The 17353-nt window shown below is 34.7% G+C and overlaps 5 protein-coding genes and 1 non-coding gene across 6 annotated transcripts; 3 read left to right on the top strand and 3 right to left on the bottom strand.

The window, feature by feature from the left end:
• Window positions 1–5: 5 nt before the first annotated feature.
• Window positions 6–79, bottom strand: PHYBLDRAFT_t109. Its single transcript has one exon. It is a non-coding gene; the product is annotated as a tRNA-Ile (tRNA).
• Window positions 80–3488: 3409 nt separating this feature from the next.
• Window positions 3489–4477, bottom strand: PHYBLDRAFT_144164 (hypothetical protein; the record flags this gene model as incomplete). The annotated part of the gene is made up of 3 exons (XM_018431151.1): window positions 3489–3794; window positions 3897–4001; window positions 4073–4477. The coding sequence occupies 3 exons, from the start codon at window positions 4475–4477 to the stop codon at window positions 3489–3491; spliced, it is 816 nt and encodes a 271-aa protein (XP_018292845.1).
• Window positions 4478–10159: 5682 nt separating this feature from the next.
• Window positions 10160–10684, top strand: PHYBLDRAFT_144162 (hypothetical protein; the record flags this gene model as incomplete). The annotated part of the gene is made up of 1 exon (XM_018431150.1): window positions 10160–10684. The coding sequence occupies one exon, from the start codon at window positions 10160–10162 to the stop codon at window positions 10682–10684; it is 525 nt and encodes a 174-aa protein (XP_018292844.1).
• Window positions 10685–11036: 352 nt separating this feature from the next.
• PHYBLDRAFT_167147 (hypothetical protein) lies at window positions 11037–12420 on the top strand (the record flags this gene model as incomplete). Its single annotated transcript, XM_018435572.1, has 4 exons — window positions 11037–11196; window positions 11297–11349; window positions 11486–11744; window positions 12212–12420. The coding sequence occupies 4 exons, from the start codon at window positions 11037–11039 to the stop codon at window positions 12418–12420; spliced, it is 681 nt and encodes a 226-aa protein (XP_018292843.1).
• Window positions 12421–12685: 265 nt separating this feature from the next.
• Window positions 12686–13183, bottom strand: PHYBLDRAFT_167146 (hypothetical protein; the record flags this gene model as incomplete). Its single annotated transcript, XM_018435571.1, has 2 exons — window positions 12686–13044; window positions 13117–13183. 2 exons carry the CDS (start codon window positions 13181–13183, stop codon window positions 12686–12688), a joined length of 426 nt encoding a protein of 141 aa, XP_018292842.1.
• A 2427-nt stretch (window positions 13184–15610) lies between these two features.
• PHYBLDRAFT_144159 (hypothetical protein) lies at window positions 15611–16571 on the top strand (the record flags this gene model as incomplete). Its single annotated transcript, XM_018431149.1, has 2 exons — window positions 15611–15740; window positions 16456–16571. The coding sequence occupies 2 exons, from the start codon at window positions 15611–15613 to the stop codon at window positions 16569–16571; spliced, it is 246 nt and encodes an 81-aa protein (XP_018292841.1).
• Between the last annotated feature and the right edge of the window lie 782 nt (window positions 16572–17353).

The following is a 17353-nucleotide window of genomic DNA, read 5'->3' as shown; positions in this document are numbered from 1 at the left end:
TACAGTGCCCACTACAGGGGTCGAACCTGTGGCCTTGGCGTTATTAGCACCACGCTCTAACCAACTGAGCTAAGCGGGCATAGTTGCTTGTCAGTAGAGTAAAATTGTATAACAGTCCTATAATATAAACGCGGGTTCAACCTCTGGAGGCCACCATTTATCTGGATCTGTATATCTGGTTCCCTTCTTTGCCCTTGCTATCATGGTGTCACGTCATAGGTGCTAATGCCTGAGTGCAGCCGTCGTCATACTGTCCTTTCTGTCTCCGCAAGCCATTGGATATTCTGTTCCCTGTCCAATTGAGTATTGATGCTGTTCTGGTTTGGTATGGTCTGGTTCTGATACCTATGTTATATTCAACATAATTGTAGATTTAAATTAAAAGTGCAGACACTCAATACATACATATATTGAGTTACCAACAACTAGTAACAATACTAAAATATATACCTTCCCTTATACAAGGAAATTACGTAAAGAACATACTAAGACAAATGCTAAGACTCTAGTCAATAATACTAAAAACATAAGAACTAAATCATAGAAGATAATAGTAGAGAAACAGACATTATATGATATCATGATATCATTTCCAAGCTAAATACAATGTCTATATAAATGCACAATACAAATAGCAATATAGAATGATCTCCTTTCTGATTCTTTCACTTCTTCTAATAAAACAAAGTCTCACCATACTCTTGTTTGCACTTGTTTTATTTTATATCTTATTTTTATCTCATACATAACAACTCATTTCTGGTGCAATTTATAATGCCTGTCATAAGCTTAATGAAACACGTTCTCTTCTTTATAAGTCTTTGTTAAAAAATTAGCAATAGCTAGAAATAATTTCCTTCTTCTTTCCTTCCTCTCTTATAATAAGACTTCTCATATAAGTTCTGATGACAGCTATATAATTCATAGATTATCAGCATTAAGTTATATAATAAAAAATAATCTTTAATCTGAACTAAGTGGACATCTCTCTTTTGCTGTGTTATGTTGTTGGTTTTATCGACCACAGTAACAATCCCTTTTTCAATCGATTTCAATCTTTTTAATCAGTCACAAAGTCTCAAACTCCCAATTATAATTTTTTATTTTAATTTTATTTATATTCTTTTTATTTCTTATTCTAAAATTTTGATTTTTTGTTGTTTTTATTTTTATTCCTCTCCCAATTTTCTGAAAACAAATTTTCCTTTCCTTTATTTTTTTTCAAAATTAGTTTCTCTCTCCTTTTATTTTTTTTTTACTTTTCTTATGCACTAAATGTGACGTTTTTCTCTCAACACTACTTTACCAAAATTGTTAACTGTAGTTTTTCTATTTCTTTATAATATATTTCTTTCCAATCTTTTCCATTCTCTATAGTTTTATATTATAATTTCATTTATTTTTCTTTCATGACAAATATTGATTACAATTACTTTATTTACCTTTTTTATCACCATTATCTCCTAGACATTAGTGCAATCTATTTTTGCCATAAATTGTATCCAAGAAGTAAAAAAAATAACTCTTCAAAATCAATCAATAAACAATTGTCAAGTTTTTCTGATACAAAAATTTTCTCTAATAATGCTGTCTACTTTCTCTGATCTCTCTTGTAAATTTTTCTTCCATTTACTGTTTTTTTATCAAGTCTTTATGAAAGATTAACTATTTTCTATTATTTTTCTATTATTTTTTTCCCTTCAAATTTTACAATTTTTGTTTTGTTAAATTTTCCCTTTATTTTTTATTTTAAAATTATTTTAAAAATTATATTAGTTTATTTTACATTAGCATTATTCATTTCCTTTTGCTAGTTCTAGATATTCTTTTCTTTCTAAAATTCTTTCTATTTTTCCCTTCTAGAAGTAGTTTCTCTTATTTATTTTATATTTTTATACTATTGTTTCCTAATTTAAATAACTTTACCTTATTATGGAATTCAATTCTTAGTACTGGTTTTATCCATTTAATTAATACCCATTTCCATCTAATTAAAACCCATTGATATCTTATTGGCTTCCATAAAAATTGAATTTGCATTCATTGCCAACTGAATTTGCTCCCCCCCTTTTACTATTGGTGGAAGAGTACATGACACTCAAATTTTTTATCCTTATGCCTTACAATTTTTTTTTATATAACTGTAGTATTTTTTTTGTAAACGTCGTATTTTTTATATAACCATAATATTTTTTTTTGTAAACGTAGTATTTTTTTTATATAATTGTATTATTTTTTTTGTAAACATTGTATTTTTTTTGGCATAAAACATGGATATTTTTATTGGGCATAATTAGTTGATAGAGAAATAGAACACATAATAAGAAGTAAGATATAATGAAATACAAAGTAATAAAAAAAGAAAAGCATAAAACAGTAAAACAAATTGTTGTGGGGAGAAAATAAAGCAAAATATAATATAGACGAAAGAATTTGTGAGAACTTGTGTAGGTTGTTTATTTCAAAAGAAAAGTAAAGAATGATAAAATTCGATTGTTTTTCTACATGGAACTATCTACTGATATTCATATATTTGTCTAATTTATAATTCAGTGTGTGCTTAAGTAATTTTTATTACGATGAGTCATCTTCCAGGAGTATTGTTCTTCTGAAAAGATCTGGAAAGACCAATTGATATGATACTTCTCCAGTCAGATCAGTCCAAGAGTTTTGGTAAAGAAGAGCATTTATACTATTGGTAATATTTTAGTATTCCAACCCAGATACTCGGGTAATGTTTCATAATATTAAATAGTTGTAGTTGTAGTCTCTCAATTAAGTATTTGTATAATAAAAGAAATATGTAGATGAAATATAATGATGCCATATATATAATGTATATGTATTTGTATATCCCATGTCATGATGATAATAATAAATAATCAATTATGTGTATGATGATCTGTGTATTAGATAATATCATAAAGGGAGATCCATTTGACTGGAATAGCTGAGGATATTATTTTATTCTTCAGTCTTACTCTCAGATTCAGCAGTAATCAATACTCATTCACAACACAAATAAAAGAAGAGGGACATAAAATGATAAAAAATAAGAAAAAGAGGGACATAAAGTAATAAAAAATAAAAATAAAATAAAAAAAGACATAGAGTATAAAGAGCTTAAATAAAGACATAAAAGACATACTTAAAGCTTTTGCTCTCTGTTCAAACAGCAAGAAAAAAATGAAATAACATGATTAATCCAACCCAAACAGCCGGAAAAGGTGACAGTCTTAGCTGATTCTGTAATCCTTAAGATGAGCCCGTCTGACTCTGTAATCTCTTCTCTGCAGACACCAAACTTGATCTTGGATCACATTTCCTCAATTGGATTCAGAAAAGGTGAATACACAGGAAAATATGCACACTTGTACCCACAGAAAGAAATAAAGTCTTTCACCTCATTGGTCTTATAGATAGGAGTGTTATCCATGATGAGATAACATCCTTGTATACTCTGAATGTCTAGAACATCTATTGTATGACTAAGAAAGTTGAGGTAGTGCTGGGTCCTGGTACCAATTCGGCCATTCACCAGCATTGGTATAGATGTTCAGCTTTCTCTTCTTCTTTGCTGCGACTGCAGTGAGTTTCTTCAACAAGAGGCTGACAATCCCTCTCTTGCACATTGCACCAAGGATGTTGATGGACATACCTCTCTGCATTGGGACAGTTGTCTTGGTCAGGGTGCCACTGACAGAACAGCCAAAAGTTCTCTTGATGTGCATGTTGAAGCCTGCTTCATCGATGAACACACAGTTCGACAGATAGTTGAAATCTGCAAGTTGTTGCTACTTTAAAATGCGGTCTTGTCTTATCTCAATTGTGCTGATGTCGTCTCTCTTCTCGGGCAGCTTCTCCAACTTCTTTATTGTCAGGGCACACTTCTTCACCAAGTGCTTCTGGATTGCTGATTTGGTAATCTGCAGCCCAGAGAACTCTTTCATGACAATTATCCTTGCTTGTTCCAAGGTAGCATCTGGTTTATTTTCGAAAAACTTCAAAAAAAAGCAGAGTGCGCCTGGAACAACTTTTGGTTGCCATGTTTTCGTTCTTTAGGCACAGAAACCTCCTCAACCTCCATCGTCTCCAGCCCATTGGACTCATCAGTCTCCACTGTGGCAGCATCAAAATCGGCCTGGATCTTCTCTCTGGCCAGCCTGACATAGTTCTGGGCAGTCCAGACATTGATCCCCGTTTCCCTGGCAGTGGCAGCAGCAGTCTGGTTTTCTGAGAAAACCAAGGAGAAGAGCTTGTTCACCTGGTTTTGGTTGTACTTTTGGTACGAATATTGACCTATGCTTTCTGCAGTGGGAACAGAATCAGGGTTGACCTTCTCCGGCAGATTCGTCTTTGGCTTCTGTCCAACAATGGTCTTGGTGGTGGCCTTGTTGACTTCAGTTGACAAAAAACTTCTGAGACTTAGGAGGTTTGTGACTGCTGCGTTTCCAGCCGAGATACAGGTCCATTCCATATTGGCATAGTTGACAAAGACATCTATCACAGATCAGAGTACAACTTCTCCATGCATTTTGTTGACAATCTTTTGGTTGAAATCGCATAAGGGTTGAAAGCAATTCCGGAAAACTAGGTTTGGTCTGCAGAACTGCTGTGACTGATCATTTAACAGTGCTTGTCCATAACAAATTTGAGAGAGTTGTTGGAAGTAGATATTTTTTTTTGAAAATAAAAAGGATGTTAAAATCGAAGAAGAAAGATAACTGAGAAACTTTTGTTAAAACACTGGGGTATATATACTAAAAAAATATTTTAATATCTTAAACGTTTTTACTAAGGTATATCTTTGCCCTGTTGTTTTAATATATTTGGATAAAGAATGTGTTGAAAAATAATGAATGTTTACATATTAAGCTTCTTCACACTTTAAGAACATTTATTTTATTAGCCAATTTACAGTGCTACCAGAGCCTTTCTAGTGTCCTGTCCTCTATCTCAAAGGAAGGGGTTAGATTTCTTCTCATGGGTTTGCCCAACCAAAAAAATAAATAAATAAAAAAATAGAAATAAAAAAAAAAAGTTTTTTTTTGTATAGAGTCAAGAAAAAGCTTGAAATTCAGTTATTGAGATTTTCAGTTTTTCAGAAATTTCTGTAGTTAGATACTATTTTATTTTCAGTTATTAGAGAAGGTGTTATCTAATGGAAAAAATGTGACTGCTAAAAATGAAGATTGGACAAACCTAGTAAAAAAAAATATCCCAACAGAAGTTATGGAAATGTATAAATTCAAGCAGATAATGATAAACAGATCTCTAACAATGCAAAAAAATATTTCTCTCTCTTTCTTTTTCTATAATTAATTTTACTAATAAAAAACACTTCTTTAAAAATGAATATTAACAATACTGCAGCTATTTGCTATCTTTTTTGCCACAGAAAAAGAAAACCCATTACTAAAAGAAAAAAGAGAACTGTTTACAAACGTCTTGATCTCGAGATATGGTCAGATGCAAAATGCAAGATTGAGCTTCGTTTTACTCTTCCAGAGGTAGCTTACCTTTTAGAAGCTGTGATTTTCTATAAGCCAAGTCTCAAGAAACTGTTTTTTTTATTTATGTATTTACATATTTAAATTAGATAAAGCAAATGTGTGCTTTAATGGAACTCACTTCCGTGCTAAGCTTTAAGTGTACTGTCATGAGCATGCCGTTTCTAGAATCTGAATCCTAATCTGGCCAATCCAATTCAATCCTTCTCAGAAATACTACACTTTGCTGGAAGTTTCCAATATCTGGTAACTTCTAGCAAAATCCCTTTAAGATAGTATAAATACAAATTGCTTCATCAAAATAAAACATTGTCTTTATTCTTTGGAAAAACTACTCTTGTGATATCTTCCAGCCGCTTCAAAGGCAACTTCCAATCCCAACATATAACACTTATTTTGTGGTGGAGAAGCTTTGCTTAAAAACCCCCTGAAAGATCCCAAAACCATTACTTCCTGCAATTCCTGTGCAACTACTTCCTGCAATTCCTGTGCAACTACTTCCTGCAATTCCTGTGCAACTACTTCCTGCAATTCCTGTGCAACTAATTCCTGCAATTCCTGTGCTACTACTTCCTGCGATCTCTTACTCCTGTTAATTATTTTGTTAATAATTGCCTACTATGTCCAAGTCTTCCAAAATCAATGTTAAGATAATTGAAGCCTTGAACAATATTGTCGTTCAAAACCGCTACTCTGCCCTACAGTCAATGCGCCTGATATATAATTATGATCCGTCCCAAAATATTGAACTCTGGGTGCAGTTATTTGAAGCCAAAGCCAATCGACTTAGTTTGGATACCCAAATGAAGGTGGATCAGCTACCTTCATACTTACCCGTAAATATGGCACAGTGGGTCCTGTCAAATTCAGATCTCAACACCTGGGATAAGACGAAACGTCCACTTATTGACACTTTTGACATCCCTCTTGCTCAACAGAAACTGACCTGTCATAAACGACTCAAATCGCTTCACCAAGGGAACCTACCATCGAGACAGTTCAAAGCTGTCTTCCAGTCAATCGTTCAGGATCTCCCTGAAGGGACTACAATTCCAGCAAAGGTTTTACATTTGATATACCTCAGTGTCATGAACCCTCATCTCATGGATAAAATCATTGCCCAAATTACTACTTCCTCTACCTGGAGGGACGTGGCGGACAAGGCTATCACCATGGACGAAATTCTGAACGCTGACCCTTGCCTCGCAGAAGCTTACTTATATTCCAACATTCCGGCCAACGCCTTCTCTCATCAGGGCGCCTTCACAGCTAGTGGCTCCAGTCCTGCCCCTATGGAAATCGACGCTTTCCTGCATAAGCCTACTTCCTTCGATAGAAACACGTCCCGCAACAATTCCTCAAGAAGCAAGTTCAACCAATGGGTGCGACCTGGTGTACCTCTCTGTGGCCATTGCAACAAAGAAGGCCACCTATCCAAGCATTGCCAGAAGAGACCTAGTAGATCAAACCAGGTTAATACTATTCAAGATATCACTCCTCGTGACGATTCGGTTACCCTGGCTCTTCTGTCCAATAACTGGTCCTCCTTTGAGTCCCCGCTGCCTGCTGTCCCTACTGATTCTACAGCTGCACCTCGTCCAGAAGTCAACTACTGTGCGGTTCCCATGGTTCAAGATGCTTTATATGAATCCTTCAAGGCAAACATTAGCAACATGTCAACCTCAGCCAGTCCGGCCCCCTCTCTCTCGAACAAGTCTTCCTTGTTGAGAATCTCGAGTCCTTAACTTAGCTGTACCATTAATGGCGTTACTACCACTTGTCTGATCGACACAGGGGCAAACATCTCGGCTATTCACACGGACCTAGCCAAGAAACTGGGACTCCAGGCTGATGATCTCAAGACCCTTGTGTTTTCCACTGCTGCCAATACATCAGTCTCAACCCGGGGATCCATTATGATTAACATTTGTTTTGGTAGTCTTGTCCTGGCTGTGCGTTGTCATATTGTTGACTCTCTCTCTCATCCTGTTATCTTTGGTTACAGTGCTCTTCAGGAAAACCGAGCTGTAATTGACGCCTGCACCAGCGAGGTTAAGTTCTCTCCTGGTACCCGATCTCCTGATAAAACGTCCAACACAAGTATGGCTTCTATGATCGAACCAGCTACCCCATGCCGACTCAAGAATAGCCTGATGCTTCCCAGTCATAGTCACTGTTATACAGAAATAACTGGTCCTGTCAATTCGATCTGCATGGTCTCTACTCCCTCAAACGTGGTTGCCAAAACACTTGCCTCCATTGCTGCTGGGGTGGTTTGCTTTGATGAATTGGGTCTCGCTTCAATTAAAATAGCTAACTTAGACATGAACTCACACAACCTCAATAAAAATGATGTCATTGCTTTTACACACTACTTACCTTTGTCTACACCTATTATTTCTCTGACTAGTTTGGTTCAGTCATCATCCACTGCCCAAATCGCTTCTTTGGAAGCATCTACAGTCTCATCTGCTCCCTCTGCTTCTTTGGATTTCAGTACAGTGCTAGGTTTCTGCCTTGATGCTAAACAAGCTAGTTCTATCAGTAACCTGCTCTCTGAATTCTCCAATTGCATCAACAACAAACCCAACTCCACTACGCACTTGGTGCAGCACCATATTGACACAAAGGATGAACGCCTTGTTTCGTCTCCTTCCCATCGGGCTTCCTCAGTAGAAAATAATACGATTAATGGTCTCATTGATGAAATGCTACAGCAAGGTGTTATTCATTCTAGTCGCTCTCCTTGGTCCTCTCCGGTGGTGCTAGTCCCTAAGCCTGATGGCTCCGTTCGGTTCTGTGTCAATTACCAGCAACTCAATGGCATAACCACTAAAGATGTTTATCTACTCATACACATTGATGCTGCCCTACATAGTCTTGGTTCAGCCCGTTACTTTTCAACTATGGATCTTACATCTTCCTACTGGCAGATTGAACTTGATGACGAAAGTAAACCCAAATCTGCTTTTGTCTGTTGACAAGAATTGTTTGAATTCGTCCACATGCCCTTCAGTCTCTGTTCTGCCCCTGCTACTATGCAACGTCTCATGGACTCTGTATTGGCTGGCCTCAAGTGGCAAACTTGCCTGGTATATTTGGACGGCATTATCTGTTTCAGCCCTTTGTTTGACCAACATCTTAAAGATCTTCAAGAAATCTTCGATTACCTGCGTACCGCTTCCCTCAAAGTCAAACTTAAGAAATGCTCCTTTGGAAGTGATCGCATTTCTTTCCTTGGTTATGTTCTTTCACCCGATGGTTTACACATGGATCCTGAGAAAATCCTTGCCATTTCCAAATTTCCAGTTCCTCTGTCTGCTGACAACGTTTGCTCGTTCCTTGGCCTTGCTGGCTACTACTATTGTTTTATCAGCAATTTCTCTGCAATAGCTGCTCCGTTGAATGATTTGCTTAAAAAGGACGCTGACTGGTCCTGGACGTCGGCCCATCAGAGATCTTACGAAACCCTCAAAACTGCTTTGATGTCTGCTCCAGTCCTACACTTCCCTGATTTCTCTCGGCCCTTCGAACTACATACGGATGGTGCTTGCATGGCTGGTATTGGTGTTATTCTAGGACAATGGGACCCTCGCAACAATCGTGTGTATGCTGTTGCATATGCGTCTCGTTCTCTCTCTCCCACAGAATGTAACTATGGTGTTTCCAAGGTTGAGGCACTTGCTATTGTCTGGGGAATCAAGAAATTCGCACACTACTTAACTGGTACCAAGTTTACTGTCATCACTGATCATCATGCTCTTCAGTTCCTGCGTAACTCCAAGTCCTCTGATCTTTGCGATCGTCTTGCTCAGTGGGCTCTCTCTTTACAACAGTTGGATTTCAACATCGTTTACCACCCGGGTCATCAGAATGCCAGTCCCAATGCGCTTAGTTGACACCCCATCACACGTGATTCCTCTAGGTCTCTCATTTGCGCAATTACTGCTCCTGATATTGCTTGTTCCCAAGCCACCAATCCATACTGTCAAGAACTTCATCATGCTTCCTCACTTCCCGCAGGCTATACCGTCTCGTCCAGTGTCTTTTTCTTTGGCCCCCGACCAGTCCTACCACAGTCGATATGGGAGGAAATATTCCACCTCCTCCATGCTAATTCTACTTCAGGACATCTTGGTGTTGGTCGCACTCTCCAAAGGTTCACTCGACTTTTCTATGCTCCCGGTCTACACAAGTGGGTGAAAGACAGGGTTGCTCACTGTGATACGTGCCAGCAAATTAAAGAAACTAATACAACCCTTGGTCATACCAACCTCCAACACTCAAATCCAGCAGTACATCCCTTTGACTCAGTTGCAATTGATACGTATGGACCTCTTCCAACCTCACTATCAGGCAACAGGTATATCATGGATATTCAAGACTTTTTCTCTCGATTTGTGATCCTCAATGCTGTACCTGAGAATTCTGGTAAATGGGTCACTGCCTGCCTCAACAAGGTTTTTGCCACCCATGGTATCATGCGCTCTACTATCAGTGATAATGGTCAACCATACTCTAGTACACTCATCAAAGACATGGCCGTCCAACTGGGAATTCAGCAGAAGTTTGCTCCAGCTTATCACCCCCAAGCAAATGGGCTGGTTGAATGATTCATGGCTACCCTCCGAAATATGATCGTTGCTTTCATGGACCCACAGACAAACATTACTACATGGGATGAACACTTGAATGAATTCCAACTAGCCTACAACTCTAGTCCTCACGATTCAACGAAGCTCTCTCTTTTCTCAGCTGTCTTTGGTCGTGAAGCCCATGTCCTAGCACAACACGACCTTGGTGTCAAACCTGTCTCTCTTGTTGGCTATCACTCTTCCATCAAGGAAATGCTTTCTCACGCGCACAGCCTCATTCAGCTAGAAAATCTTCGTTCACAAGCAGGAAATGCCATCACCTATAATCAACATTGTACAGCACCTAACTTCGTCATTGGCAATCAAGTTCTCATTAAGTTTCCCATACTATCAAATGCCGCTGCCGGCCGCTCAGCAAAACTGTCTCCTTCATTGCATGGCCCTTTTCTAGTGGTCAGATCTATTGGTGCTGATCGTTTTGATCTTTTAGATCCTGTCTCCAATAAGAAGCACACAAATATCCACTCGGAATGGTTGAAGAAATACTCATTTAGAAATGAAGACATTTCCTCTTCTTAACTCCCCAGATGTCATGAGCATGTCGTTCCTAGAATCTGAATTCTAATCTGGCTAATCCAATTCAATCCTTCTCAGAAATACTACACTTTGCTGAAAGTTTCCAATACCTGGTAACTTCTAGCAAAATCCCTTTAAGATAGTATAAATACAAATTGCTTCATCAAAATAAAACATTATCTTTATTCTTCTGAAAAACTACTCTTGTGACATCTTCCAGCCACTTCAAAGACAACTTCCAATCCCGACATATCACACTTATTTTAGTACTTGAACCTACAGTATCTGTGTGACACGTGAGTTTGCTTTTGCTCTTTTATTGTACTGGTATGCCTTTCTACGTCGCTTATTTTCCATGAAGACAGTTTGGGGAATGTCAAAAGGCAACATTGCTTGTATCATCAATGGCTTCTCAGTGATACTTTTGGATAAGTTTAAATATGGATTTGATTTTGACACTCAACAGTTTTCTGCAGAGAATTGCAAAAAAATTGCTGAAGCAATTTATAAGAAATGTAAATATACACACTTCAATACTCTTATAAGATATTTTCTGTTATTTTTTTTTAAAATATCTAATATAAACCTAATCCATAAATGTCTATTTTTTCTTAGCTTGGGTCTACAAGCATATAGTCGGTTTTGTGGATGGAACAATGCAAAAAATTGTCAGCCACAAGAGAAAGCAGATCAAAAGATTATATATAATGGATGGAAAGTGTTACTTTTTGATATTTAATTAAAGTATGCATCTGTGTAGTAAAATATTTGTATGTTTTTGTATTTGTCTTATGATTTGAACAGCACATCTATTGTCTTAAGTATCAGGCAATTGTGATACCTGATGATATCACCAGTAGCCTTCTCGGTCCTTTCACTTGGTCCACTCACAATATAAGAATGTTTGATAAGTCCAGGACATTGGATCATCTCATTTTGCATCTGAGTACTTTAACTCCAGAAAGGAATAGTGGTTTACACTATATAATTTATGGTAACCAAGCATATCGAAAATCACCATATGTTTATAGACCATTTACAGTATATGAGATAAAAGAGCATTGTGAGTTATTTGATATAATGCTTTTATACTTTTGATTTACAACTTCCTACTACTATGTTATATATAGCTTCTTTGAAAGAAGTTAACAGAAAGATGTCATGAACAAAAGTGCAGGTCATGATAGATTTTGGGAAGGTATCACAGTACTTTAAATACTGCAAATATCATTACTCTTTCTCAATTGAAAGAGGTACAAAGCCAGCAATGATATACATTTTATCAACTCTTTTCAAGAATATGCATACATGTATAAATGGTTCAGCAACCACGGCAATTTTTGGGCTGCCACCACCAACAATTGAGGAGTACATCACTGGACTTATGCATGAACGACAATCAAGAGACATAATCAATAATGTGAATACTATTTTAGACAATTTGCCTAACTTAGTTCAATCTTAGGGCTATATAATTAAAAAATAATAGTTATAAACCTAACAAATCTTATATATTAAATTTTATTACAGTATTTTTAATGTCTTGTCATCAACAGAAACTTTTTCTACAAGCTGTTGTAGAAGAAGCAAGCACTTGTCAAAAAAAGCCTCTTGCTTTTCCATGTGCCAGTGTTATATTTTTAGAAAAGAAAGAAAAACAAAGTGCAGACGAGAAGTACGGTGAGACTTTGTTTATTGATGAAAAGAGAGATGATCTTCTATTGCTATTTGCTATGTGAGTTTATATAGACATTGCTTGTGTATTTAGGATAATGATATGAGTATATCATGTGATGTCTGTTTTCTTATATCATAGATAATATATTGTTAAGTTATTACCCACGCTCTTGTTTGAGTGATTAGTGATGTTGACTAAGGTGTGTGACCTTGTTATCGGTATATTCTTTATTTAATGATAGTGTGAGAAATAATGTATAATTGATACTGGTCGCTTATTCAATATGTCTTTGTCTTATTGTCTGTGCGCTCTATTTGAATCTACGATTATGTTGGATACAACAGCCAGGCTTGTTTTTCAAGATAGCGGTCTTGCTTCTCCAGAAAAGATAAAATCTTTCTGTTGATGACGGCATCAGAGTAAATATTGTCACTGTTTTCCAACAGCACATCACTGCTGTCATCATCTCTCTCAACTCTCTCATTCTCTCTCTCATCTTCCTCATTTCCAGTCAAGGTTTCAGCAACAGCCTGTTGCCTGGAAGAAGAACCATCTGTGTTGAGTATCTCTGGTTCTGAGTGACCATATAATGCTATGTGCATCATTTCATCTCCTCTATCTTTGGCCGATATTGTCATTGCAAGATCCGATGCTTCCCTCAGAATTTTTTCTTCTTTAAATTTATCTTCCTTTAAATATAAGTATTAAGTTAATAATTATTTTATTGCTTTCTGTTTTACATATATGAAGTACTTACTTCTTGCATTGCCTTCTATGTAGCCCTTCCAAGTGTGATTTGCAACATGGAATCTAACTTTGTCCATCTTTTGTTATGAGGTAAACTTATAACTTCCTGGTACTCTCTGAACATTTCGTTCTTTTTGTTTCTGATACATGACTTCTTTAATTTCTTCAGGCTTTTATCACCCATGGTATTGACAGCACTTATGATTTTGTTCTATGCCTGTGTTCTATTTCTGTATAGCTGAGAGTAGAGATGGAACTCATAATAAGCCTGCATCAATACAAGCTTTCTTTTGTTATCCCATTTTCCTTGAGGTGAAACTTTCATTAGCACATAATTAGCAAGTAGTTAAAGTAAGTTTTATGAAAGCCTCTCAAATCTGATGATTTTATTCTTTACAAAATTATATATCATACAAATGCTATTATCTTTCTTTTTGATAACACCGGAATTAATAGAAGATGTATTGCGATTCATAGCTAGATAAGTATAGAGTTTATGCTAAATGTTTTCAAGAGAGATATAGTTAAGAGTATAAGAAGAGTTGATATGTGACAAAGTAAAATTAAAGGAAGATTAAAATATACTTTTATTAATGTTTTTATGTTTTTTATATTAGCAAGATATATACCATGTATTACCATCAATGAAGTGGTAAGAATAATATAATAATATATATAAAAGTCTTAATTAAATTCTGACAAAGAAGTACTTATTGAGAGGACTAAAACTGATAAATCATATCAAATATGCACCTCTTTTTTTAAATAAACTTGTTCTTTAAAGATCAAATAAATTAATTACATATACAATAGACGCCCCTGGCTACTCTATCCCTTGATTTGAGAGTAAAAGAATAGACTTAATTTTGAGGAAATAATTAATGGAAAATGTTAGTGGAAAATTAGGAAATTCATAATTTTCCACATACATTTTCCACTAAATCGCGTTAACCAAGAAAAATGTATAACAATCATTGGAAATTAAATCGCCATCTAAATTGAAAATAGATAAAATATTCAATTTTCCACTAGATAACACCCTCTCTATTAAGATTTTCATTTTTTCAGTTATTGAGCCTTTCAGTTTTTTAGTTTTTCAGAAATTTCTTGCAGTAAGATACCATTTTATTTTCAGTTATAGAGACTTTTAGTTTTTCAGAAATTATTTGTGGAAAAATAGTTATGTATATTATAAAAATTTATAAATAAAAATTCTAGTTATACTATTTGGAGAATTATTTTTAAAATTGCTATTATATTTTTCTTTTTTTATTTCTCTTTTTTTATTTCTTTTTTTTTATTTCTTTTTTTTGTCATGAGCTTGTGCTATTTTTTGTTACTGTTTTTGTGTTTGTAATATTTGTTTTTTTTTGGTATTTTGTATCATGAGGGTTTCCAAAATTGAGATCAGATAGTATTGTAAGCAAAGCATAATTCTTGGACCACTTTCAGTTGTTTAACAGATTGTTGGAAATTTACTTGTTTTGAGTGCAGACTACAAAGAGTTGTTGAGTTTGATATTAAGAAGATCAGGATTCTGACATTGTAAAATGGTTGGAGCAGGTGCTGAATAAATATAGCATTTTTGGATTCTTTTTTGTAATGGTATCAGATGCTTGTGTAGAACCAGATTCATAAGAAATACAATTGTTGTGGTAGTCAATCAGATTACTGGATATTTGAGATGAAAATCAGCAAGTTTTTGTGTGGTCAGTAGAGTGAATTCTACTGTTGGATTTCGAAAAAGTATGGTTGGTGAAATGCACTTAAAAGCATTAAGAATATGTGTAGACTGATTCCTATCGTACAGGTAGATGTTTGATCTTGTAGTTTCTTTGCAGATGGAGGGTTGAATCATTATGTTTTCTTTTCAGATTTATAGCTTTTGTTCAAAATACTATAGATTATTTACAGATTAATATCAATAACTCGGAGGTATAAGCTTTATTTACATACAGAGACATAATGTGATCTGGAAATAATAAAAAAATCCATGAGGTGTGGAGCTTTAAGCAGTGTTTTCATTGTCAGAGTAATATTTAGTTGTTGAAGTGAGCATGAAAATGAGATTTATTGCGGATTTAAGAAGAGAAATAAAGAGTTTTGATATATAAACACCAAATGGAAAGAGAGAGAATAATGATGTCTCTTTTAAAAAAAAGTTTATAATAAATTTATAGCTGTGGGTAATATATTGTCCTATTTATTTTTTATCTCCTTGAGTTCAATTTGTACTACTTTATTTAATGGACCTTGGAATATTATTTTTTGATATAAAAAGCTGAAAATATAATGACTAATACTATTTAACAATAACTTAATCTTCTTTACATCTATTCTTGCTGCTTCAACTTTTGTTCTGATTTTTATCTTGCATCTTAAGTAATTACTATTTCATTATTACTACTATATACTAGGTATAACTGTATCTATATAAAATATGTCACTTTAACATATCTTCCTATTTCTTTATTTTTTATCTTTTATTATCAGAAAACCCTACAATGTTACATGAGAAACTTGAAAAATATAACAGTGCCTTTGAAAAAATCATGGAAGAGCTTGAAGAGCCTGAAAAGCCAGAAGATCCAAAAAGTTCTGCCCCGTCAACAACAGACGGAACCCCCAAAAAAAGTAGAGGGCAATATCAAAAGCCTACGAATAAAGATATAAAAAAGCTACTTTATCTCTACTTCATAAGGAAATTAACTATCAAAAAAGCTAGCAAGATAGTAAATATGAAACAAACAACTGCTGGTGACTATATTTTGAAGTAGAGAAAGTCTTCAGTTGTTTTTTTCATTAAAAACAACAAGGAGGCTACAAGTAACAAAAAATGAATCTTTTATTCGAAACTTACTCTGCAATAAAGAAAGAATACAAATAATATCATTGCATTTTCAATTTTAACATAATTATTATAATGAGATACTTGCTTTATTATCTTATAACTGGAGTAAGGTATTTAACTTCAACAAAGTAATCTGGAGAAAAGTTTGCATATTCTGTTAGTTCTCTTTATAGATATTTTCTATGACGTATCTTTGTAGAAAGATCTACATATATTGAAGTGCTATTACATTAGACGTTTGATACTTATATAAAAAAATATGGCAGTTATATAAAAAAATACGACGTTTGCAAAAAAAAATTCTATGGTTATATAAAAAAATACAACGTTTACAAAAAAAAAGTATGACGTTTACAAAAAAAAGTACGACGTTTACAAAAAAAAAATACTACGGTTATATAAAAAAAATTGTAAGGCGTAAGAATAAAAAATTTGAGTGCCATGTACCCTTCCACCAATAGTAAAAGGGGGGGGAGCAAATTCAGATGGCAATGGGAGCAAATTCAGATGGCAATGGGAGCAAATTCAGATGGCAATGGGAGCAAATTCAGTTGGCAATGGATGCAAATTCAATTTCTATGGAAGCCAATCAGATGTCAATGGGTTCTAATTAGATGGAAACAGATGCTAATTAGATGGAAATGGGCGCCAATTGAATGGATAAAACCAGTATTCAATTCACGATTATAGAAAGAAAAATTCTCTAGGCCAATAATATTGTTTGGATACCATATCTTACCATATTTGGCTTCCAATTTTTGTGGTGGTGGAATTTTTTGTTTTATTTTGATTTTCTTAGTGATTTTTTAATTATCATAGACCAAAAATGAAGTCAAAATTACAAAAAACAGCTCTTTTTTCTCGTAGTGTTACATTTTTAGACAATGAACTACTTTCTGAGTTGACATTTCTATATTTGAATTGAAAAACTATTCTACTTGGAACGAGTTTGCTCTGTATACTGGAGAACACCATTAGATAGTTTTTTATTGTTTTATATATATATCAGTTAATTTATTATATATAGTATAAAACTTTAAGTATATAATTATATATAAGATAACACTCTTATATTTAGTCAAAGCTATTTTTTGTATGAGAATATTTTTTATTATTATTTTGCCTAAAAACAAGTCCTACCTCCTAAAGAAGGAGAGATACACTACAAGAAAAAAAGTAGTCTTTTGGTGGTCTTTTAGGTAGTCTTTTGGTGGGCAGTTTTGATAAAACCAGCAAAAAGATCACCCCTATTTTTGGAAATATAATTAGATCTCAATTGACTGGTAGATGTTAGGTTTTATTCATATCCCGATATTTAAATTTATGTATTATTCTTCTTGTTCTATTGGTAGAAAGAAAATAAAAAAGAGCTTTCTTATTGGTATAGATGGAAAAA

Source organism: Phycomyces blakesleeanus, assembly GCF_001638985.1.
Source record: "Phycomyces blakesleeanus NRRL 1555(-) unplaced genomic scaffold PHYBLscaffold_8, whole genome shotgun sequence".
Lineage (NCBI taxonomy): Eukaryota > Fungi > Mucoromycota > Mucoromycetes > Mucorales > Phycomycetaceae > Phycomyces > Phycomyces blakesleeanus.
Note: the sequence above shows the minus strand (reverse complement) of the source record. Positions and strands in the feature narration are given on the sequence as shown.